Consider the following 25229-nt stretch of genomic DNA (forward strand, 5'->3'; position numbering starts at 1 on the left):
GGCAAAGATAACGAAATGAGATCCAACCTAGAAAAATCGAAGGGGCAAAATTAATCCATACTGTTAATATTCATTAGGGAGGGGGCTAGGTCACAAAACCGAGAGGAGTTTACAATTTATGTAGCAACCTGAATGTTAAAGATTGCTGGAAGTTCCTTCTGCAGTCCGAGGCTGGGAGAATGCTGAGGTCTTGGGGGAGTGCAATTCTAAGTAAGGACTCATTTCCTTACTCCCTCCCTCCCTTGCCAAGATCAGAAAGTCAAAGAAGGTGAAAAGGCTAACGACATTGATTTACAAAGACAGCGAGGAGGAACTAAGTCTGTCTGAGCCAAATCTGGACGTCTGAGCTGGGGCGACAGGACCCAGACAACTACCTCAGGAAATGAGTAAATGAAAAGGGGAGGTCGCGGAATTATTTAGCCCTAGAACACTGCCTAGACCAGAGGACAGGCGGGGATGCAAGTAGAAAATCTCAGAAAAGGAATTTTGACAGTGAGAATGCTAGTTAAGATAGAGCCCGACAGGCCCCCTGATGGCCCTTGTTTGATGTCAATAAAGACCTAGAGGATTACGCATTAGCAAGCCTTCCGTATTCTGGGACATCAATAAAGTCTGGACTTGGGGCCGGTAGGGTGCTGGGGTCACGTCCAGGCGACTTGGGTCAGCCCGGGTGCTCCTCCCTGGCGTGGAGCTAGGGTGAACGGAGTCTGAGAATTGTGTCTAGGATAATAATAATTATTTTTTTAAAATTGGGGACATTTGAGCAGTAGTAATGGGGACAGAGAAAGAGAGTCTTTCGATGGCTAGGAATGTGGGGGCGGCTTGAGGAGGAGAGGGGCCCGAGCCAGAGGTGCCCCCGGGTGGGGTCTGAGGACTGGGGGGCGGGAGCCGAGGGCTGGAAGGGGCCGGGCCAGCGTTGGAGGCGGGACCAGGCGCGGTGGCGGTGGCGGGGGCTGCGGCGCGGGGGGCGGGGCGGCAGGGCCCGGGACACCCCCTCCCGGTCCCCTGGCGGGGCGGCTTCGGCTCTAGCAGCACTGGAGGCAGCAGCGGCCGGAGGGCCACTTGCGGGGCGCGCGGACCGTGGCGGACCCGGGACGCTTCCCTCCCGGGACCCTCCGCTGACTCCCTCCGCCGCGCCGTCCCGCGGGAGTCGGCGGGACCCCCGGCCGGCAGGGAGCGCCGGCGGCGGCCGCGGCACCATGAGGCGGCTGTGGGGCGCGCTGCTGGTTGGCGCCCTGCTCTGTGCACACGGTAAGCTGTGTCGCCGCGCCCGCTCTGACCGGCCCATCGGGAAAGTTTGTCCCTGGGTCGGGCAGCTGCAGGACTCACCTCCCGGGAGCCCAAGGGCGCAGGCTGGGGCCTGAAACCCCTCGCGCTCACTCCAAGAAGTGGCCCTGAAATTGCATGCTGGGGATGGAACCAGGAGCTCCCCCAGCTCCTCAAGTGCGAGAGCGGACAGTGGTGGAGGAGCTCCCCCGGGCTCCGGTCTGGGCCGGGTGGGATAAGACCGGAGGCGCTCGCTTGCCTTCTTAGCTGCTCTTTAAAGAGCTGGGGGGCTGCTTCCCTTTCAGGTTAAGACAGGGTCTCTGTGTCCTTGGTGCGAATGAATGTGTGCAAAGAAAGGGAGGCGGGGAGGGCGGTCGCTAAACCCATAAATTGTAAATAGCTCTCCTCCCAGGGGCTGAGGGTCTCGTGTGGGTTGCGGAGAGGGGCCTCGGTGGAATCTAAGTACTTGAGCACCGGGAATTCCTCTACTCGGGAACAAATCCCCCAGACCCGGCTCTCACCGAGGGTCTTCGGGCATTGCTTGCTTGCAGCATCTCCCCTTAGTGGTGTTTTGGGTTCCCTCTCCTGGCTGCGGCCAATCAGCTTCCTGCCCCGGATCCTCCCCAGGGGAGGGGTGGGGGGAGAGGATTGGAAAAGGGGCTGAGGAGGAACTTTGGGAAGGAACTGCTGGAAGACTCCCGCAGAATCCGTCCTGGCTGGGGCAGGGGGCAGGAGGCAGGGAGCGGGTGTTGCTGAACCTCAGAAGGCAGCAGCCTCTCGGCCCGCGCGGTGGGGCCTCGGCCTCAGGGGAGCTGGGCGGATGGGATCAGGACTGCTGCTTATCTGCTCCTTATTAATAACGTGTTCGGTGCCCGTTCGCAACTGTTGGAGTGTGATTAGGACTCCAGTGGAATCTGCTTCTTCGCCGCCGCTTACGACCATGGTGCACCCCGTGATAGAGCAGCTGCCTCTAAGTTTGTGCCCAAAGATCAAAGAACTTTGATCTCTGAGCCCCAGCTCATTCACCCACCGCTCTTCAGTGCGGGGGAGATCCGAATCTTCTAGTTCTCCTAGCTGCCCGGATGAGGGGGTGGGGTTCAGAACCCAGGGGTCTGCAGACTGTGGCCTTGCACCGCTTCTTTCTTTAAGGTAGAGGAGCCCGTGTGCAAACTGTGCAGATTTCGGAACTTGCCTGGCAGGGCGTGGAGATGTCTGGGCACTTGCTTTAAAGATTGTTTTATGTCCGGAATCCAAAACGGAGTTCTCGTGCCTATTATTTAAACTATCCGTGAGTTTTCAGTGGCTTTTTCCAATCCTCTCTAGCGCCGATTGAGCCCTTTCTGAGAAGTGGTAGCCTGGCCGACCCACGTTCCTCTTAGCTCTGCGCTCTCCCCCTCCCGGGCTCTCTCCTAGAAGGTTATTTGTAGCCTCTTCGGCGTGTCGGGACAGCAGCCCTACTGGGGTAGGAATGTAGCTGTTCTTCCCACCACATGGGCCCCTTAAAGGGACAGCTATACTTTTTGGGGGGTTTCCCCCTTCGGGCTGCAAGGAAAGGGGATGGAACTTTCCTCCCGGCCCCCTGGAGGAAGTTTTGAAAAAGATCAAGGGAAATGGTTAGGCACTAGGACAAAAAAAAAAAAAAAAAAAAGGCGGGGGGGGGGGGGGTGCGGTAAAACGGATACCAACAAAGCCAGAGAGGAGATTGTCGCCTTCTGCCCAAGGGAATGGGGAGCTGGAAGGTTCCCTGGCTGAGACGGGCCAAGAGAATTTTACTGCTCCAGAGCTGTCAAAATTGCACACACTGCATCCAAATAGAGGATAGGGGTAGAGAAAAAATGTATATTTAATGTTTTATAGAAAAAGGGTGATAGGTTTCCCGATCACTGGTTTGGGTTCCTTTTTAAGTGGGAGAAAAGATACAATAGACATTTCTAAGTCTAGGGATTTTCTGTGCACATAGGGTAAGCAGAGGCAGGGAGATTTACATTTTTGCTGGGCCTGAACCCTTCTGGGAGCCTGTAGGAGACCAGATTCTCAGTGAGACTGAGCAGTTGCAGAGCCTAGAACCAGCACAATCAAAACTATAGCCATGAGGATCCCTGACACTAAATCCCAGGATCTCAGGGACACGGTAGTCCCGGAAATGTAGTAATGGATCAGTTAGGCAGACCTGACCTCACCTAGAAGTGAACTCAGGACTCTAAAATTTTAGGTGCTTATTTGGAATCTGCTAGTCCTTTGGGTTTTTCCTAGAGTCTCTAGGTTTGAGTTCAGCCTACATAACACTCCGCCCTTAAAGATTTTGGAAGGAAATTTGATGGCTGGGAATAGCTATGGCTATTTTCATCCTGAGGGTTATGACTGTATGAAGAATGGAAACTGTTTGTCCTGGCGGTTTCTTCTAGGTAAACGAAAAGTTGAGTATTCTGCCATGAGCTTTTGGATAAAAATTTGCTTCTGAGGATGAGTGCAAAAGAGTTGACCAGAGACTGGTCTCCTTTCCATCTGTCTATTGTCTTGGTTGTCATGGTACTGGAGTCACCTTGTCCCCTGATCTCTTGGACTTGTGAAAGATGCTTGGCTTGTCACTGATTTTGGATTTCCTCTTCTGTCCCCTGTTGGATATCAGATAACATCTTTGGGACTGGCCCATGGTATTAAGAATGACAGCTGCAAGGGAACCAAGTCTGCCCATGTCTGTTACAGAGTACACTGGGCATGTTCATCTTCCGGGCCAGCACAGAACACAGGCGGTCACAGAGGACAGGGTGTTTTACAGCTCTTTGCTCAGTCTACTGATTAACTGCTAGTCTTGATCCCTGAGAAGAAGGAAAATGGGAAGGATTATTTAAGTTGCTGCTTCTTTAAAGAAAAAAAAAATCAATACTGAGAGGTTCTTGAATGGGAACAGAATAATTTCAGGGATTACTTTAAGAAATAGTCTTGTCTCTCTTGTGACTGGTCATATCTCATAATTACGGGACCGTCCCAGGCTGTGTCGGTCAGCAATGGTCTCTCTACATTCCTTGATGCAGCTTAGCCACAAGTTTTGTCCCAGTTGCCTGGGCATAGGGCGTCTAGGTCCCAGGCTTTGTCTGAGTTGCCATCTCATCTTCAGCAGCCAAAGCCTTTCTCTTTTCAGCCTAGTGGGAGTCAGTGTCCCAGGGGTGACTAGGTGCTGACTGGTTGTCTGGCAGAGCCTGAGTTTGGCCCTATAAATAGCTCTGATGACTGCCCTGTGCTTGTTGCTGTCCCTCCAACTTAGAGCTGGCAACGTCAGGCTCTTTCTCCCTAGTACACTCAGGAGCATTCCCCAACCTGGGCCTTGTACCCATTCATTTGTTCATTCATTCAGCAGACATATTTGCCAAGTCCTAATCTCATCACTGTGTACATAGCTCAGTAATTAAGAAGCACAGGCAGACCTGGGTTTGAATTTTGGCTTTTGGTACTTCTTGGTGATCCTGAGCAAAACAGTCTCACTGAACATTAGGATTCTTATCTGCAAATGAGGGTGAGGTGGGGAGAGTGGAATAGTAGTCAATTTTCACTTAAGAAGGCATGAGTTAATAGTATGTTCAAACAATTCAGCACAACTACTGTGTTGTTGTAGAACTTGATAAATGTCAGCTGATAGCAAAGTTGCCTTGTGGATCAGAGATGGTTCTTGACTTTGGAAAATTGGAGCTCAGTAAATAAATAATTATAGTAATTATACTACAGTGTCATGTGCTAAAGTGGAGGCTTGGTCCCTCTTCATTTCACTTTTTTTTCCCCTTTTCTCTTTGAAAGATCTTGCCTTTGCTCCCCGAGCTTTGCCCCCTTGAAAATCTAATGAAACCTAAGTATATTTCCTACCTGTTTACACTTCCGGAAAAAGAGGTCTGTTAAGCTATAATGTGAGTCTAGGGGAGCCTGTTCTGCGTTAGTTCTCTCAAGAGAGGTGCAGGCGATGGAATTTTTGAGAACTTCCCTGTTGAGTGGTCAGCAATGCAGCCTAGCAACCTCTCACCCTAAGATCGCTGTGACCCAGGGTGAGAGATGCTGCGAGAGGTCTCTTGTAGCTGGAACAGTTTAGAATTCTGAGCTCTCCCTCCCACTGGTCTAGGGAGAGAGTCAAGCCCCAGAGCTCATAAGGTGGTAATTGCCCCAATTTGGGGGCTGGGCTCTTGGGAGCCTGCTTCCCCCATAACGACCGTCTTCAATCCAAAATTCTGTCAATGTGCAGTGATAATTGATACAGACCTCCAGCTCTGGACTCCTCCACCCCAAGTTTGACCCCCCATTGTCTTTGTTTCTTCTTTTTAAGTTGGTGTCAGTAATGCGATGTTTCTGGGAGCTGTGGAAAGTTGACTGTAACCCAGAGCAGCCATTTAAAAGAATGGATTCTCTACCTTCCAGACGGTCCTTTGAATATTTTCTGTTCTGCATTTTCGATTTAGCAAGAGCAAACACCCTAGGTGCCCTTGGGCACTTCTTACGCCCATTGGAGCAGGCTTCTTTCTTTCAGTGCACACAGGCATTCCCATTCCTGCTCACAGATGAGTGCTCCCTGATGCCCTGCTCCCCCATTATTCAGGTGACAATGAGGAGGGGAGGAGTGCTGCCTGAGACCCAGCTGGGGAAAGCCTGGCTGGGACTTGCTGCAAGCCCTGACTTGGCCTGTAGGAGCTCTCCCTCACCTCTGTGCAGAGCCCAGGATCGGAGCAGCAGCCAAGCCGGAAACAAAAGACTGGGAGCAAACCTCCCATCTGGCCGGGAGGCAGCGACACAAAGGTGCTGCTGCATAATTTATCACCGGAGGTTTGTACAGCCAGGAAGCTCCTGACTTCAGGCAGTGCCTTTTAGAGAGAGAGGGACCCTCCCCCTGTCTGGGTATAGGGCCAGGCAGGTACAGAGTAGGGTACTGGAAGAGACACCGGATTAGCACGTGGAATGAAGAGGCTGTGGGTATCTCCAGTGATCTCTCTCTGTCAAGTCTCTGGGCGGGGCAGAGGTGGAATTGTGGCAAGGGTTCCCTTTCCATGACCCCAGCCTGGGGAGCTTGCCTGCCACCACCTTGGGAGCATGCATGAGAATGAGAGACAGTGTCTCTGTTGGGTTGACTACCGCCTTCTAGAAACCAAATGGAAGTGCCAGTTTGTAATATCCATAAGCCTAACAAATAAGAAAGGGGAGCTCCCTCTTCCTCTTTCCACCCTCCCCTCCCCAAGCAGTTTGAACAAGTTTCAACTATATAGGCTCAGAGAAACAGTAAAACCCAATAGCTCTAAAAGGTGTGTCCCTCAAATGAGAATTTTCTGCTCCTATGGGAATGATCTCTGGTGACCATTGTTGCACCATAGACTGGGACATGTAGTCTAAAAAAAATACAAATGTTCTGCCGGGTGGTGGTGCACACCTGTAATTCCGGCAGCTACAGGAGGCTGAGGCAGGAGGATTGTGAATTAAAAGCCAGCCCCAGGGGCTGGGGTTGTGATTCAGTGGTGGAGCGATTGCCTAGTGCACTGGGTTGATCCCCAGCACCATATTAAAAAAAAAAAAAATACAACTAAATAAACAAATCCAGCCTCAGCAAAAAGCAAGGCACTAAGCAACTCAGTGAGACCCTGTCTCTAAATAAAATACAAAATAGAGCTGGGGATGTGGCTCAGTGGTTGAGTGCCCCTGAGTTCAATCCCTGGTACTTCCCACCCACCGGCCCCGCCAAAATATAATGTTCTTCTGGGGAAGTTAACATTTTTAAGAGCTTTGCTGTGTCCCTGGCATTGTGTATATTGTCACATTTATTCTTCACTTATAAGGCAGGCACTATTAGGTTCCTGGCATAGAGATGAGGGACTGAGGCTCAGAGAAGTTTGATGTCACATAGCCACTGAGTGACTACATCAGGATTTGAGCCCAGGGTCTAAGCTAGGAACTTCCCCAACCTATACCTCATCTTAGATCAGAGTATTTGATACCCAGCCTGGCCCAGAAGATCTAGGTTGGAAAGATCTACCCCTCAGCTTAACCTTTTTTGTATTTTCAGTCATTTTCTTAGGGAATCCCAATGCATTCAGAATTCTTTAGGCTTTAAAAATCTCTTAGAAAATGTGGTCTGTCACTCCCCAAAGCCCTTTGTTACTGGGTGGACCTCATTTTGACATGTACGGGAAAGGAAAGCACAATTTTGAGCAGGCTTCACAGAGCACAGCCATGTTCAAATCATGTTGGATTTGTGAAATCTGTTGACAGCTTCTGGGGAGGCTAAGTAGAATTTTGAGAACCTGTATAGAGACAGCCTAGGATTATAGCTATATGACTGGGTTGAGAAAGAGAGTACATCCAGATGAAGACAGTGCGGTTAGGGATCACAGTCACAACAACAATAATAGCTGCTTACTGTTAACTTCATGCATTATCTCGTTTAAACCTCTTAGCCACCTTATAAAATTAATAGCATTACGACTCCCATTTTACAGAAGAGGAAACAAATCCATTTCTGAATTCGGTATTCCTTACTTGCATCCTAGGAATTAGTTGGTAATAAATTAGGCCAGGATAAAGGATACCCTGTGCCTCAAGCTCCTCCAGAGAGAGACAGTAAAGCAGGAGCCTTGCCTCTTCCTGGGTCATTTCTGTCACCACCTCAACCCATGGAGGTGGCACCACTGTTTCATACACAGTAAGCTACTCAGCAGGTATTGTAACCATCTCAAGCTCAGAAGAGCAGGTCTTAGTAATGGATTGGTTCCATAAGACAGTTCTGGGGTTAGTCAAATCTGTGATAGTAATAGTAAGGGCTATTATTTCTTTTTAATTTTATTTTAACTAATTAACTTATTATTATTTGTCATTCTGGGGATCAGACCCAGAACCTCTCAGCTGTTAGGCAAGTGTTTTACCACTGAGCTATCCCCTCCCCAGTCCTATTTTAATTTTTTTTTTTTTTTAAAGAGACAGTGTTACCCAGGTTGGCCCTAAACCTGGATTCAAGGCCTCCTCCTACCTCAGTCTCCTGAGTTGCTAGGACTACAGGCACCTGCCACTGTGCCCATCTTATTTTTATTCTTTCTTTCTTTATTTTGGTGCTGGGAATCCAACCCAGGTCCTCCAGCATGCTAACTAAGCATGCGCTCTACCACTGAGCTCTACCCCACATCCCCAGATTTATCATTTATGGACAACCAGTATATGCCAAGCCTGATGCCAAGTGCTTCTTATCAAGTACTTTAATTCTCACAGCATCCATATGCAGTAGGGGCTCTTTTTGCCCCAGTTTTCCTGCTGAGAAACTAAGATATGAAATTACTGCCCAGGGTCAGATAAGTAGGAACTAGCAGAGCCAGGATTTGCACCTTGTGCCGTATGCTTCCTGGGGTCCTAACATTATGCACTTCTGCCTTATCACTTTGCAGGCTGGCCATTAAGAGCTTCCTTTCTGTGTTTAAGAGAGGGATGAGTTTTCTAGGACCAGTAATCATGTGTCTGATGCGACCCTTTTGAGAGGGCCCACTAAGGAACCAAGTAAACCTGTCTTCTAGGGATCAGAGGAATAAAATGGACCAAGAGACAGAAACAAGTACAACCATGGCATGTCCATTTCACGCCAGATAATGCAGCGAGTAAAGGAACTCTTATAGGAAGAGGGTATAAGCTTCACAGGATAGGACTAGGAGAAGATTCTAGTTCTCTTGAGTCCTGGTTAGGTAGGAAATGACTACTTTTTTTGTGTGGGGGGGTGGGTACCGGAGATTGAACCCTCAGTGGGACTCAACCACTGAGCCACATCCCCAGGCCTGGAAATGACTACATTTATTTTTTATATTCTGGGCCTCTCTCTTCCTTTGACACTATCTCTCACAAGACTCTAGAGGAAAGTGTTGTTCATTCATTCACTGAAATAACAAACTTTTATTGGTCATCTAATACATACTAAGCATTGACTTATGCACTGGGAGTACAAACACTAAGCTATCACACTATTCCAACTGCCAAGAAGCTGAGTCTACAAGTAAACAACATAAAGTGCTCCGATCAGGGGCTTCCCACTCAACCTGGGCCAAGTGGGTCCAGGTGGGGAGTGTCAGGGAAGGTTTTGCTTTTTGGCCTCCTACTGCCAACTGCTTACCTTTTTTTTCTGGGGGGGGCAGGGGTATAGGTACTAATGTTCCCTGGGCAAACTCCCCTCAGACAGTGGCTCTGTACGGGTCTCTTCAGACATCCGTATCTCTTAGATCTTTTAGATGAAAATAAGGTCATCCTCATGTGGCTGCTTGTTGTCACTCCTTTAATTTTATCATTTTTGTCTTGCTATGTGGTGTCTCCTTCTGGGAAAGATGTCACCAAGTAGGCTGCCCAAGGAGCTGAAATCATTGACCTGGATGTACTTTAGAGAAATTTCAAATAAGTTATTCTCATTTCCTAAGGTTGATAACTTTTTCATGGCTGCCAGTGGACAGGAAGAGAGGGGTCTTTAGCAGGACGGAAGAAAGCATGCTCTTAGGACTGCTGCTTCCTGCCCTTGCCATTGTAATCCTGGTCCCTCCACACCCCGTAGCCAGAATCCTCCACAACACTCACTGGGCACTCCTTAAGCCTTCTTATCTCTGGTTCAACTTGAAAAAGCTGCTTTGCAGCTGTATGTAGTCACTGTCCTCAGTGTGCCTCCACGTGACAGGTGTGGCCCACCTTTAACTGAGCGTTCCATGGCATGATAGAGACACTTGACTGTGCATTGGTGTCACCTGCAAAGCTTATTAAAAGTCTGCATTCTGAGGTCACACTGAAAGAATACTGGAATGCTGGTTTAAGAGTCAGAGCAGGGCTGTTGGCCTAGTTCTACTTATGTCATTACCAATCTTGGCCAAAGCCAGTGACTTTTCCTGGTTTTGTTTGTTTGTGCTGGGGACCAAAACCAGAGCCTTGAACATGCTTCCTAAGCTCTCTACCTCTGAGCTACACCCTCAGCTCCACCTTATCTATCAAATGGGCACTACAGTAACTACTCAAAGTTACTGTGATGATTAAAAGAGAATGCAAGTGTTCACACCAAAGTAGCTCACCAACTCTAAAGAGAAACTGCAAAGTGTAATTATTTGTTGTCAGAAGTCCCTGCTCCTTCCTGGACCCACATAACACTGAAGTGCTGGTTCAAAAGGGATGGGGCTCCAGATTTTTCCCAGCTTTACTACTTTACCTTAGGGCAAAGGAAATTGGTCTTTACCTTAGCAGTAACCAGAAGGAGAGGTCACTGTTTGAGACCCATTAATTCACTACAGATTTGCTACTAGGGGATATATGAGGGAGAGGAACCCAGAAGTTGTACTTTCCCCTTTTGACCTTTGAAGATTCTCATAATGGCAATATCACTTATTGGGAGGCAGTATAATCTCCTTCCTGGGGGTAAGTGCTGGCCCCAACCCTTAATATCCCTATGACCTATCTACAAACTCAACCTTTCTGCTTCTTATCCTTTGCTATAAAGTGGTGATAATAATAATCATGCCATCTCCAGGGGTTGTGGAGACCATTCAGTGATGTAGCAGATGAAAAGCACTTAGAGATGTACTTGGACAGCACCTAGTAAATATTAAGCAAACAATGGTTTTATTATTATGAAGCTTTTGCTGTGTGAAAGCCTTGTGCTAAGCAGTTTACATGGGATTATTTAACTAGAGTTTTCCCCAACCCTTTGAAGTAAAATTGTTCTTCTACCCATTTTATGGGTGAGTGAACTGAGTCTTGGAGATATTGACTAATTTGTTTAAATATGTAGAATTAGTGGTGCTATCATGTTACATTGAGTCTAATAATATACTCGATGGGTATTTCCCTTCTCTAATTCAAAAGAAAGCATTGAGAAATTGCTAAAGTGACTGGGCTGAGGAAGATGAGATGTAAATAGTGAGGTTTTGGTTAACCTCTTAAGAAGATCCAGTGAGCAGTTAACATATATCCCAAACATTAATGACTTGATCAGAGATCAGGAACCCTTTTTCTTGTTGGATTGCATTAGGAGAAGGGCTACTGCCAAGCCCCTGGGGGCCAGGGAGCTTGCAATGTGGCTGGCAAACAGCTTTCAAGGGCAGAAGCAGAGCTGACTATTCTAATTCAATACTTCTTAACACGGAGGCTGCCTTTGCCATCCACAGCCATTTGTTCCCTTTCTTCACTCTCCAGTCTTTTACCTAAAAAGGGTTAAAAGCTGCCCTTTCGGATCACAGCCAGGACTTGACTGAAAAGGCAGAATTCCACCTCTGGGCATCCCAGAAGGGCAGCAGTTGTCCAAAAAAGCTGGCCTTTTGGCGTCTAATGTGTCTGCTTCCTGTATGAATGCCCAAGTCGGGGGCTCCCGGCTGCTGGCTGCCTGACCTTCACCACAGCGCTGACTTCAGATGTTGCTCTGACATGCAGGAAGTCGTGACTCTCAGCCACCTGCAACTAACTCGATGCCCACCCGATGGAATGCTTTGTTCTTGAAATCTGCCGGGAAATCAGGACTTCTGTTATCACTCAGCCAGAGGTGGGGGTGGGGCCCTCAGGCGTAGGAGCTGAGACTCCCCTGCCCTCTGCACTTCTCCCTGTCATGCACACCAGGATGCTGCCCGTCCTCCCGTCCTGGTCCTGGTACTTGGAGTCTTAAAATCGAGGCCTTTGGAGAATATGCGGGCCTCGTATCCCACACACCCAGTCTCCGCTGTTTGAGCATCTTCAGTGTTCTTCCATCTTCATTTTCTTGACAATCCTGGTGGCACTGGGTTTTGTTTTGTTTTTATTATTATTTTTTTTTATTTTTTGTACAAATAAGGACATTGAGGCTTAAGGAGCTAAGTGACTTGCACAAGCCATCCAACTAATCGATAGAACCCAGTTCTGTCTGCTGGGATCCAGTGTTTTCCCCTTTGTCCCCTCTTCCTTCCTGTTCTTGTTACCCCTTTTATCCCCTCTGGTGTGTCCTCACTCCCTGCTGTGTTGGCTAGCAGTGTTTCTTAACCTCTGTTGACATTTGGGACCAGATAATTGGGGAGCAGGGGCTGTCCTGTGCACTGGAGAATGTTTGGCAGTATCCCTGACTTCTGCCTACTAAATGCCAATAGCATCACCCTCATGACAACCAAAATGTCTCTGTGCATTGCCAAATATCCCCTGAGGGGCAGAATCATCCCTAGCTGAGACCCACTGATGAAGCCTTAAACCTCTTCACCAGGCCTCCCTATCAAGGGGATCTCTGTGTCAGAGCCTCATTGCATGAAGTTATTCTTTGCTGTTTAATCCACCCATGGTTCCTTAAAGGGGGCCTGTACTGCAATGAGCCAGTGTTCCTCAGGCTCTGAATGAGAGAAGCTTTACCTCTCTTCTCAGCGCTCAGAACAGTCCAGAAAGCATGGGGCTGGGGCAGCTGAGTCTTCGATGCTTCCCTGGGGAAGAATCCTCTGGCCTGCACTTGCAGAGAGAGCCAGAGAGACGGGAGCTCTGGGCTTGCAATGAGGCCCTCTTGTGAGGTGTGGGGAGATTCTGCACTCCCAGATGGACTCCCTTGCCTTCTGCAGGAAATCCTTCATCTTTTCTAAGACAGCTGGTTCCCTTAGTATGAGGAGGGGGAGGGCCACACCTCAGTTGAGAATCTGGTAGAAATCTGTGGTCCCTTACCCCAGAAACGTACATTTTGCCGATAGCTTTAGAGGTTCATAGGTGTCAAAGGTTGTCCGTCTGTACGTCCATCCATCCATCCATCCATCAATTTGTTCATTCATCCATCTCAGATTAGGAGTGTGTGCCTTGTGCTCACACTTACCCTGGGGGTTGAAGTGGAGAGAGATGGGTCCAGGACTCTCTCCTAGCTTTTGGAGGGCTTGGTAGTTTACCCTTTCATTCTGGGTCTTAATCCCTAGGTCAGGCCAAGTAATTGTTATGGGGAGTGAGGGTGAGCATCAAGAAAGTGAAGCTGGGTCAGGTGAAGAGTAAGGAGAGGAGTGGCGATTGGGAGCTGACTCCTTCCCAGTTCCAGCCCAGCCTGAGGGCAGGGCCTAGTCAAGGGGAGGAAGAGGAGAAGAAAGCTAGGGGGAGAGATGAGCAAGGAGCCTGGCCCCCTCCTTCCCCAGCTGCAAGCAGCCCAGCCAGCGGGCTAGATGAATGCTGGGAGGGGGGAAGTGACCCTGGCAGAACCCTTTGTTCCAGCTGAGGCTGGAGCAGGGGCACTGAGCCATTCACACGCCATCCCAGGGCATCCTGCTGGGCACGCTGGGGAGGGGGCACAGCAGCCGGTCATGGGACTTGGCCAGGCAGATAGCTTGATGCTCAATAGGGAAACCCAGCTGCGTGCTGCTGAGGCTGGGGGAGGGGCTGTGTCTGCCGGCCTTCCTCTAGGCCATGGCCCTGATTGGGTTGAGTTACTCTGCCCTGAGGTGGCCAGGTCTTCTCTGCCTCAGTCCCCTCTTCTCTTGGTCACCCTCCTCAAAACTAAGGTCTGACCACCTGCGCCTGGCACCTGCTGGACTCCTTAGCTAGAGTTACTGGTGTGGGGATTTCTCTGCTGCTTGAAAGAACCTTTACAATCTGCCAGGCATGAGGGTTTTTTCTTTTGCTAAAGAGAATATCTATTTCCATAAATACTTTCTGAGGATCCAGTTTTACAGTTGCCTATTAATATGAGCAAAAGAATTCCCCCCAAATTCTGCAGTGCCTTGATAATGTGGGTCCCAGTCATAACTGACAGACTGCTTCCCAAAGTCACCTTTCACTGGATGATCCTGGGAGGGCACGTCTTTTGAACTTATGGGGATCTGTTTCTTCCAGAGGTATTGATTTAGTAACTTTGTAGAGGGAAATTGTCACTTTAAACAACTAAAATATGACTATTAAAAGGAAAGACCTTAAATGCCTTGACGATGATAAAAGGATAGCCCTCATCTTTACTTGGTCTCACTAAAAACTCTCCTTTGCCTTTCCTACTGGAAGTGTTCTAGAAGAATTGGATACCAGGGTTAAAGGGCAGTGGGGCTCTTCAGTCCATGAGCCCTGCCCATTTCAGGCCATCTCCAGGTTGCTGCAGGCTCTCAGTGCGAGCCATTGGAATTCTCACTGAAGCCAAGTTGTTTTAGGATTGCTTTTCTGTAGCATAATTTTGGAGTGCTCTTAAAATTTTGAGTCTTTAAATTATACCCACTGGGAAGTGAAGGTTACACTATAATCACTTCACATGTATCCTTCAGTAGGTTCTGCTTAATTTTTATTTCATTTTTGAGAGTTGAATGCCAGACTTTCCTTTAGAAGTGTCCAGTGTCCCATGAAAGCAGACTCCCCATGCCTTCCATGACTTCTGTTGGGTGCAGAAATATCTCCTGCCACTGACTGGGAACCTGCTTGAGCACAGGATGCTGACTGCCTCCCTGGGCTGGCTGAGGGTTTCATGTGGGTTCTTTTGGTCATGGAGATGATCATTTGACCTTGTGTGACTGTTGGGCATGGTTGTGTTTCCCGTTTCAGTCTGTTCTAGTTCCTTACACCTGATTATCCCCCATAATGAGTCTTAGCAGACACCAGATTCATTTAGAAGCCATGTGTGCGTGTTGATACCAGCTGCTGCATTTAATTTTTAACCTGGGCTTACACTGCATTGTATTTTTATGATCTTACACGAAGAGACTCTGTACTATGAGTAAAATTTACTCTCTCATAATGTGTGACTGTGGGTCTGTGTTAAAGTGTCATCTATATTCATGCAAAAAATGACTGGGAATGTTTGCTTTCTTTACCCAAACTTAGTGAGCTTTGCTTTCAGATAATCTTTTGTTCAAATAGATTCAAGTCAATCCTATGATGGAGTAGTTATTACAATAAATGTAATGAATATGTCTACTAACAACAAAAAAAGAGCAAGTTCTGACCGTGGGACTGGCCGGCTGCTTCCTGCTCCCTCTGTGACTTCTTTAACCTAATGAGGCGCCACTATTTAAACTCCACTATTATTCTCACCCTCCCTGGTCAGCGTGCCAGGGTCTATTCTTGGATAGAGGCAAAAGCATTCATAATCTAGTTTTGAAGAGGCATATAGAGACCTATCAACTTCACCTGTCTGTTCTCAGCCTTGTTTTTTCCAAGAACATCAACCTCTAGGTAGCACCATTTGTCTCTGGGCCTCTGGAGGTGCTGTGCGAAAAAGCCCTGTCATGGACCTGGTCACCTGGGCTGTCTGTGAGCCCCAAACCAGAGGGTGTCTTTTGGACCATTTAACCCCTGGATGGGGGTGGGAGGCACAATCAGATCCTTTGCATCTCCTTTGCAGTGTCACCGTGGCTCCCTGGGTGATAGTGACCAGCCATAGGCTTTGAAGAGCAGGCACCGAGTCCCCCTCTTTCTCCTCTGCCCAGGTCTGGCCAGCAGCCCTGAATGTGCTTGTGGTAGAAGCCACTTTACCTGTGCAGTGAGTGCCCTAGGCGAGTGCACCTGCATTCCTGCCCAGTGGCAATGTGATGGAGACAATGACTGTGGGGACCACAGCGATGAGGATGGATGTAGTAAGTACTGCCCTGCTGTGGTTGGAGGTGGTGGAAAAGGGACCTGGGAGTGGGACCAAGGACAAGGCTGACGAGTGTTCAATGCATCTACTGCTTTGGACCAGGAGAGGTAGACTCTTGCTAGAGTGACAGGTATCGACCGAGCAGACGTTTCTTCACAATATATATGCCTCCAGTTGTCCCATATTTGGGTAGTTCATGCCTATATGCTCAATAAAACAAACCTGAAACCAGTATACAAGAAAATGTTCTTGAAACCATAAGTAGTCTCTTTAAATAGATCTCACTATATTTATATGATTTGTATATGTGTTCTGCAAATTTGTGCATTTAAAAATTTATGTACTGGGCTGGGGTTTTGGCTCAGTGGTAGAGTACTTGTCTAGCATATGGGAGGCACTGGGTTCAATTCTCAGCACTGCATATAAGTAAATGAATAAAACAAAGGTCCATCAACATCTAAAACAATATTTTTTTTATAAAGGTACACGTTATACATGGATGTGGGTTATTTCCACGTTTCTTGTTCTGGTGCTCTGTATAGTCACACCTTTTTAAAAATAACATTATAAGAAATCTTATCCTCTATTTAAATTTCCCTTTTCCCCTGGCATAGTATCATATGGACGATGGCCAGGGTGTCCTGTCTTGGATATATAAAAATATCACTGCTAAGCCAGTTTTCTGGGTTCAGGAATAAAATCTCTGACCTGCAGCCTCTATGTCTGGGGGTGGCTAATTGGCCTAATGAGAATGAGCCTACAACCTAGACATCATTAACCCTAGCCATTTTAGCTAATTGTGGTAATGATAAATGCTTCACTTTCATAGAGCACTTTCCTATGCATTATCTCAAAAGACCTCTATGAGCTGGGTGTAATTATCCCCATTGTACCGTCGAAGAAACTACAGCTCAGAGAAGGTAAATGACCTGCTCAGTGTTATAAATAATGAGCTCTAGAACTGGAAATTGAGCCCAGATGTGTCAATCATCATTTCATAAGGGTAAAAGACTTGCCATGTTTTTCTTGCTGCTTTCTTAGTGGCTTTGAGTTCTCTGGGTTCTTCTGCTTCTACCCTGTGGGTCTCTCATCATGCTACTCTGTCTTCCCAGCTGCTTCGCTTCCCCATCAGTTAGAGGCAGGCGTGGGAGTCCACAGGGCAGGGCTACAGGACAGGGGATTTGGAACAAGGGTATTGGGAAAGGATTTCTGGCTCATTTTAGCCTGCCTGCCTGACTCACTTTTCCATTCTTCTGGGACTCAGTGCTGCCCACCTGTTCCCCTTTGGATTTCCACTGTGACAATGGCAAGTGCATCCGCCGCTCCTGGGTGTGCGATGGGGACAATGACTGTGAGGATGACTCGGATGAACAGGACTGTCGTGAGTGTTGGAGGGGACCAGACTCCACCGGGCTCTGTTGGGAAAGGATTTTTAATCAGAAAACGATGCCCCAGGCCCACATGAACTCTTGGGTTTTCAGCAGTTTGTCCCGTCCTTTGACCTCCTTCTCTTGGTCAGATAAGCCCCTGAGAGGCCGGCCACCTCCTCCTGAGCCCCAGGGGCAACCCCAGGCACCTCACCCCACTGCCTGCAGCAGCCTGACTGCTCTGTGTCCACAGCCCCCCGAGAGTGTGAGGAGGATGAGTTCCCCTGCCAGAATGGCTACTGTATCCGGAGCCTGTGGCACTGCGATGGTGACAATGACTGTGGTGACAACAGCGATGAGCAGTGTGGTGAGTGGTGGGCTCTCTAGGGAAGCAGGCAGGGTTGGGGGGCTGGAGAGGAGTCTGACCGAGGGAGGAGATAGCAGCAAAGGCCCCAATACTGCTGCAGGGATCTTGGAGGAATGCAGGAGGGGGGAAGAGTCCAGGCTCCCAGGAATCGTGGCCCAGGAACCTGAGGCCAGGCTCTCCTGGCCTTGATGTCCTCCAGAGTCTGCACTGAATCTGTGGGTTCTTCCAGGGGCTTCATCAGACACCCTCCTCTAGGGCCAGCGAGATTTGGGGGTCAGGGAGGATGGTAAGAGGGGTGCCTGTGGGACTCTGTCTGTTGGCATGACCGTCCCCTTGCATTCCCCAGACATGCGCAAGTGCTCCGACAAGGAATTCCGCTGCAGTGACGGGAGCTGCATTGCCGAGCACTGGTACTGTGATGGTGACACGGATTGCAAAGATGGCTCGGACGAGGAAAGCTGTCGTGAGTGGCCCCAGACTTAAGGCCACTGGGCTGGGCGAGGGAGAAGGCTCCATCCCCGGGTCTCAGGGCAGGCCGAGGAGTGCGCTGCAGTGGGCAGGTGGGGGATGCTCAGGAATCAGCTCCTGGGCTTACCTGGGGAGGTGCAGATGCGCCAGGTGGTCCACCTGAATATGGCAGTCTGCCAGGGTCATCCCAAATGAACCCCGGTCGTATCTCACTCAGGAAGTCACTCTGCCTGAGCACCTTGCCCTTTGAGGGGTAGGGATCCTTCTCATCCGTGAGAGCCTGAGTGTTTGCCCCCACTCCCTGCCCTCCTTCCAGCCTCAGCAGTGCCAGCGCCCCCCTGCAACCTGGAGGAGTTCCAGTGTGCCTACGGCCGCTGCATCCTGGATATCTACCACTGTGACGGCGATGATGACTGCGGGGACTGGTCAGACGAGTCTGACTGCTGTGAGTGCTCTGGCCAGTGGGGAGGAGGGGAGGCCAGGCTGGAAGGAACTCCTCCAGGGGCAAGGCACAGGTGCCAGTGGGGGCAGGTGCTCAGGACAGGAGTTTCTGGATTCTCTGGTCTCTAGGGCAGAGTTAGAGGACTGGGGTGCTGGGAGGGGCAGGAGTTGGGCTTTCTGGTCTACCTTGGGACACTGTGTGCACAGACTAGCTAGAGACAGAAGATGTTTGTTTCCCCAGCCTCCCACCAGCCCTGCCGCTCTGGGGAGTTCATGTGTGACAGTGGCCTGTGCATCAATGCAGGCTGGCGCTGCGATGGCGACGCGGACTGTGATGACCAGTCTGATGAGCGCAACTGCAGTGAGTGGAAAAATGGCTCCAAAGCCTGAGGGGAGTGTTGTGGAATCATAGAGGGCATTACCAATAAAGTTTGAAGACATACTGGATGGCGTGTAGGGTTGTATAAGTTGTGCACTGCAGTGGCAAAGGGATGTTAGTCACATAATAGATGTCCCTTTTATAGCAGTAAAATGCTTTGAGGAAGGGGCACCTTTTTTTCTGATTCACACAAAGATGCCACATAGACCACCTCTTGACACATGTGTCAAGAAGAGTGACATGGGTACTGATAGAAAGTGCAGCTCAGCTGTGAGTGGAAGGGTGAAGCTTGAGGCCGCCCTTTCATTAGGCCTTTGCTTCGCCCAGCCACCTCCATGTGTACAGCGGAACAGTTCCGCTGTCGGTCAGGCCGCTGCGTCCGCCTGTCCTGGCGCTGTGATGGGGAGGACGACTGTGCGGACAACAGCGATGAAGAGAACTGCGAGAACACAGGTGGAGTCTCCCAGGGGGCCCCAGATCCCCTAACCTACAGATGGTGGCAGGGGGTGGGGGTCAAGGCTGTCACTCCAGCTCTCCAGGTAGGCCAAGATGATGCTTCATTCAGATCCTTCCCGTGGCCTGGAGTTTTCCTGCCCTTGCAAGTGACCGTGTCGCCTCTGGGTGCACCGTTGACTACGGCCGCTCATGTACTAACTCACACAGCCAGTACCTTCCACCCTGGCCGAGTGCAGGGGGACCGGCTCTCCCCTGACACCCCGACGCCCGCTCCCCTGCCACATCTAGCACTGCATATGTGTGTGCATTTTATTATTCTGTCCCACATCCCTCATCCGCTGTGGTGTCCTGGGGGGTGGGAATGCAGACATCCAGCCTGTCTTGTCTGAGCTGTTTCCTGCCGTGGACCCCAACCCTCCCTCCTTGATGTCATCTGTCTCTAGCTCACCTTAGAAAATGACAGGCTTCCATCCCTTGTTGACCTAAGCCCTGACCCTCCCTTCCTCCCTCCTTCTCCCCGCTCTCTCTCCAGGAAGCCCTCAGTGTGCCTCCGACCAGTTCCTGTGTTGGAATGGGCGCTGCATTGGGCAGAGGAAGCTGTGTAACGGGGTCAATGACTGTGGTGACAACAGCGACGAAAGCCCACAGCAGAACTGCCGTGAGTGTCCCTGGTGGGCGGTCCTGGCCTGTGGTTTGTGGTTGAACCCCACCCATAAGGTTCAAAGGGAATCCTCCCTAGGGACTCTTGCACTTTGGGAGCTGTTCTTCATGGTCCAGGTGGAATGCCAAGTTGGCCGTCCGGGGGAGGATTCTGGGCTCAACTCCCAACTTTGGCTTGGCTGGCACAGGGCCCCGGACGGGTGAGGAGAACTGCAATGTTAACAACGGTGGCTGCTCCCAGAAGTGCCAGATGGTGCGGGGGGCAGTGCAGTGTACCTGCCACACAGGCTACCGGCTCACAGAGGACGGGCGCACGTGCCATGGTGAGCTGGTGTGGAACAGAGTCAGAATGCTGGGCAGGGACAGCAGATAGACAGCCTGTTTTAAGGGTCAGGCATTAGATGGATGTGACCTTATATTATTATCACAATAACCCTAGAAAGTGGAGATCATCCCTCTCATTTCACAGATGGGGAAATGGAATCTCAGAGAGATTAAGTAACTTACCAAAGCTGCACAGCTAGTGAATAGCAAAGGTGGAATTCCAGCCCAGGTTTGCATGGCCTCAAAGCCTTTAATGGCTTATTACACAGCTTTCCCTGGAAAGTAGATGGGAATGTGGGGAAAAAAAACAGCTAGGCAGCCTGGGAATTGGGGCAGGAGGATGGCAGAAGGGGACCTCCTGACCCTGCCTGGCATTTGCAGATGTGAATGAGTGTGCTGAGGAGGGGTACTGCAGCCAGGGATGCACCAACAGTGAAGGAGCTTTCCAGTGCTGGTGTGAAGCAGGCTATGAACTACGGCCCGACCGGCGTAGCTGCAAGGCTCTGGGTAAGGGGTGTTTGTATTTGGCTGGGTGAGCATTGGGACTGAGCATGGAGAAGTGCCATGTAGACAGGCATAGTGGCACATACCTTTAATCCCAATGACTTGGGAGGCTGAGGCAGGAGGACTGAAAGTTCCAGGGCAGTCTCAGAAACTTAGTGAGACCTGCCTCAAAATAAAAATTAAAAGGTCTGGGATACAGCTTAGGTGATAAAGCACCCCTGGGTTCAATTCCCAGTATGAGAGAGAGAGAGACAGACAGACAGAGAGACAGACAGACACTGAGACTTCAAGTGCTCTGGAGCTCAGGGATTTGCTGAGAGGTGGAAAGATTGGGGTAGGAGAAGTTTCCACTCTTCTAGGATAGACGCCAGCAGCTTGAGGCATGCTTTAGTGGGCAAGGGGCCCCATCTGACAGTTGAGGACTTGGGGGAACATGTTGATGAGTATGTGGTAGCTCTGAAGCCCAACTCTGTTTCTATACTGTGTCCCAGGGCCAGAGCCTGTGCTGCTGTTTGCCAATCGCATCGACATCCGGCAGGTGCTGCCACACCGCTCTGAGTACACCCTGCTACTCAACAACCTGGAGAATGCCATTGCTCTTGACTTCCATCACCGGCGCGAGCTTGTCTTCTGGTCCGATGTCACCCTGGACCGGATCCTCCGAGCTAACCTCAATGGCAGCAACGTGGAAGAGGTTGTGTCTACAGGACTAGAAAGCCCAGGTAGGCAACAAGGCCCCCTAGAGAGGGACAGGGCCACACTGTCTGCAAAGCTATAGCAGAAGGGGCAGGATGGTGTTTGCAAACCTTCTGCAGCTGAGCATCTCTTCCTCTCAGTGAAGTGTTGGGTAGAACTCTGACATAGAAAATATTTGTTAATATATATATAATAAGTTCATAGGTTTAGATGTAACATTTGGTGAATGTCATAACTGGAATTAGAGACTTGCGGACAGTTACAGTTCTCTATCAGCTTCAGCTCACTTGTAAGTTTTGTTTTGATTGCTTAGTATCAAGATTATTCTGATTGGTTCAGATAAGTATACCAAATGTTTTATAGATTTAAAAAACAGCAACATCTTACTTGGCAGTCTCAGGCTATTCTACTAAGTAGGTGAAGTGAGTTAGAATTTGGTATTGGGGGCTCAGGCTGTAGCTCAGTGGTAGAGCGCTTGCCTACCATGCAACAAGGCCCTGAGTTCAATCTCTAGCACTGCAAAGGAGAAATGGAAAGAAAGAAAAGAAGGAAGAAAGGAAGGATTTGGTTAAGAGCAGAGTTGACTCAAATGCTTTGGGAACTTCTGAAATGCCTCTACAAAACCTTAGGTGTCAATTTGCAAACCCGACCTTGATGCCAGTAGGGAGAACTGGGGGTGGGTCAGGAGCCAGAATTCAGCAAATGGCATGTGATTGACATTGCACCGTGCCTTGACTTCTCCGTGCCTCAGTTTCCTCATCTTCATGGGAATCATAGTACCTAATTCATAGATTTGTGATGATTAAATGAGTTATCATATGCAAGATTCTTACAGTAGTGCTTAGCCCCGGAAACTGCTTTAGTTTCTCTTGTTACTAAGGCACACAGGAGCCCCTGCAGAATCCCTGAAACTTTTCTACTTTTTCCACCAGGGGGTCTGGCTGTGGATTGGGTCCATGACAAACTTTATTGGACTGACTCAGGGACATCAAGGATCGAGGTGGCCAACCTGGATGGGGCCCACAGAAAGGTGCTACTGTGGCAGAACCTTGAGAAGCCCCGGGCCATTGCCTTGCACCCCATGGAGGGGTGAGTAGGTTGGGTCTCAGGCTTCCAAATCCCTCTTGCAACCTGTAGGGGCAGTTCTCAGGACACTTGACCAGTCTTCACGGGTGTCTCTTCAGAGTGTGGTGTGCATCTAGACACTCCTAAGTCTATAAACCGGCTCTGCAACAGCTGGCCATGTGGCCTTGGGGTTGTTAATCTCTTTCTGCTCCCTTTATTCATTTCCAAACTGATTATTAAGGAAAAATAAATTCTGCTTCATAGTTGTGTGAAGATTAAATGAGAGAGGCATTTTAAATATAATACAACATACATGTTAGGTAAGTTTTTAAGTCATTAGTTTTTTTATTATTAGCTCATAGGGTTGAGCCAATTAATAAAATTTATTAATTTAAAATAACTAAAAAGCTAACAGAAAAAAAATCTCATGAATCAAAGCCTCTAAAAATGGAAGTTCCTAGCTTCTGGCTTTTTTTTTTTTCTTCAAGCTTCTCTTTTATTTATTAACTTTATTTGTTTGTTTATTTATTTTTTAACATGGTGCCAAGGATTGAACCCAGTGCCTCACATGTGCTAGGCAAGTGCTCTACCACTGAACAACAACCCCAGCTCTGGCTTTTAAAACTTCAATGCCATCAACTGAAGAGATGTCTTATAAGATCCTTAAGTTTCATGTTAACTGTTGTAGAAACTCTGTTTGTGCTGTGCATGGTGGCACACACCTGGAATCTGAGCTATTCCGAGCTACTCAGGAGGTTAAATCAGATGGTTCACAAGTTTGAGGGCTTCCTGGACAATTTAGTAAGCTCTGTCTCAAAAAAAAAAAATAAGGGGCTATGGCTCAGTGGTAGCGCACTTGCCTGGCATGAGTGAGGCACTGGGTTGATTCTCAGCACTGCATATAAATAAATAAAATAAAGGTCTATCAACAACTAAAAAAATTAATAAATAAAAATTAAAAATAAACCAGTATTAAGTGGTGGTACACACTTGTAATCCCAGTGAGTCAGGAGGCTGAGACAGGAGGATTGCAAGTTCAAGGGCAAACTTAGCAACTTAGCAAGGTTAGTGAGACCCTGAATTAAAATTTAAAAATTAAAAGGGCTGGGGATATAGCTCAGTGGTAAAACATCCTGGATTCAACTCCAATTAATTAATTAATCAAATCAAATAAAAACAGGTAGCTCAGTTGGTAGAGCACTTGCCTATAGTATGTATGAGGTTCTGGGTTCTACCATCAGTGCCAAGGGCCGGGTGCCGTGGTGCATGCCTGTAATCCCAGTGGTTCAGGAGGCTGAGATAGGAGGATTGCAAGTTCAAAGCCAGCCTCAGCAATTTAGCAAGGCCTTAAGCAACTTATTGAGACGCTGTCTCTAAATAAAATATAAAAAGACTGGGGATGTGACTTAGTAGTTAAGCACTCCTGAGTTGAATCCCCAGTACCAAAAAAAGAAAGAAAAAAATCACCAGTGCCTTCTAAAATGTAAAGAAAAAGAAAAAAAGAAACAAACTGGGCATGTAGATGTATATAAAATACAACGGCAGTGAAAGAAACTGTGAGAAAGATGAAAGTACCTGTCCTAACTGATATTACACTATATTGTCAATTCCATAAGCTTTGGGACTTTGACTTACATTGACCTATCACTGGTATATCTCAGCCTAAGATAGAACTGTCTTTTTTTTTTTTTTTGTCTAGAAACATTTAAATTAGAATATTTAAAAAATACTCTCTGGACAAACAGCTGGAGTCCCTGGGTTAAATAGCTAGAAGCCTCTGGCTGATTATTAACCTGTTTACTACCGATCCATCCTCTGCTGCCCACCTCCCAATTTCTTCTCTTCTTCCCAGTACCATTTACTGGACAGACTGGGGCAACACCCCTCGCATTGAGGCCTCCAGCATGGATGGCTCTGGACGTCGCATCATTGCAGATACCCATCTTTTCTGGCCCAATGGCCTCACCATTGACTATGCTGGGCGCCGCATGTACTGGGTAGATGCTAAACACCACGTCATTGAGAGGGCCAACCTGGATGGGAGTCATCGCAAGGCTGTCATTAGCCAGGGTGAGACCCTTCCCCACTCTCCTTCATCTCTCATGCTTTCCCCTATCCCTGCCTCCCGGAGCCTTGGCAGAGGGTGAGATTTGTACAGTTGCCAGGCTTGGGCCCAGGGCCATGCAAGACCATGTCTGGACTGAGGTCTTTCTGGACTTTCCCCAGGCCTCCCTCATCCCTTCGCCATCACGGTGTTTGAAGACAGCCTGTATTGGACAGACTGGCACACCAAGAGCATCAATAGTGCTAATAAGTTTACTGGGAAGAACCAAGAAATCATTCGCAACAAGCTGCATTTCCCTATGGACATTCATACCTTACACCCACAACGCCAGCCTGCAGGTAAACACCTTCACAACAGGTGAGGCAAAATAGCCTCATGGATGATGTGGCTGCTGGAGCCTCTGAGAAATTTCTTGTAATTTGCAATTTTTGCCGGTTTTTCTGATGGGAGGAGGCGGGGACATTCAGGGCTGACATTAACACGGGCTCATTCCTCCCTCTGCTGGACACTTAGGGTAGTACAACATCAAAACTCACCAGACTCATTGGCTTCAGTGTTCCATTTAATTCATGCAAACATTTACAGGGCCTCTCCTCTGTGTCAGGTACTCACTGTGCTAGCTGCTGGGGCAGATATAAAAAGCAATAAGACATAATTCTTCCCTCTGG

General features: G+C 48.7%; 1 protein-coding gene across 1 annotated transcript in view; it reads left to right on the plus strand.

Moving 5' to 3' along the window:
* The first annotated feature begins 809 nt into the window (after positions 1-809).
* The window catches only part of Lrp4 (LDL receptor related protein 4), a 51550-nt gene continuing 27130 nt past the window's right edge, over positions 810-25229 (plus strand). The window contains 17 exon segments of the mRNA XM_027936478.2: positions 810-943; positions 1030-1162; positions 1164-1251; positions 15621-15767; positions 17034-17150; positions 17390-17503; positions 17850-17966; positions 18288-18416; positions 18654-18773; positions 19119-19244; positions 19780-19905; positions 20096-20230; positions 20613-20738; positions 21227-21457; positions 22364-22520; positions 24349-24566; positions 24723-24899. Coding sequence (XP_027792279.2) covers positions 810-943; positions 1030-1162; positions 1164-1251; positions 15621-15767; positions 17034-17150; positions 17390-17503; positions 17850-17966; positions 18288-18416; positions 18654-18773; positions 19119-19244; positions 19780-19905; positions 20096-20230; positions 20613-20738; positions 21227-21457; positions 22364-22520; positions 24349-24566; positions 24723-24899 — 2395 coding nt within the window.

The sequence above is a fragment of the Marmota flaviventris genome, chromosome 9 (genome assembly GCF_047511675.1).
Source record: "Marmota flaviventris isolate mMarFla1 chromosome 9, mMarFla1.hap1, whole genome shotgun sequence".
Lineage (NCBI taxonomy): Eukaryota > Metazoa > Chordata > Mammalia > Rodentia > Sciuridae > Marmota > Marmota flaviventris.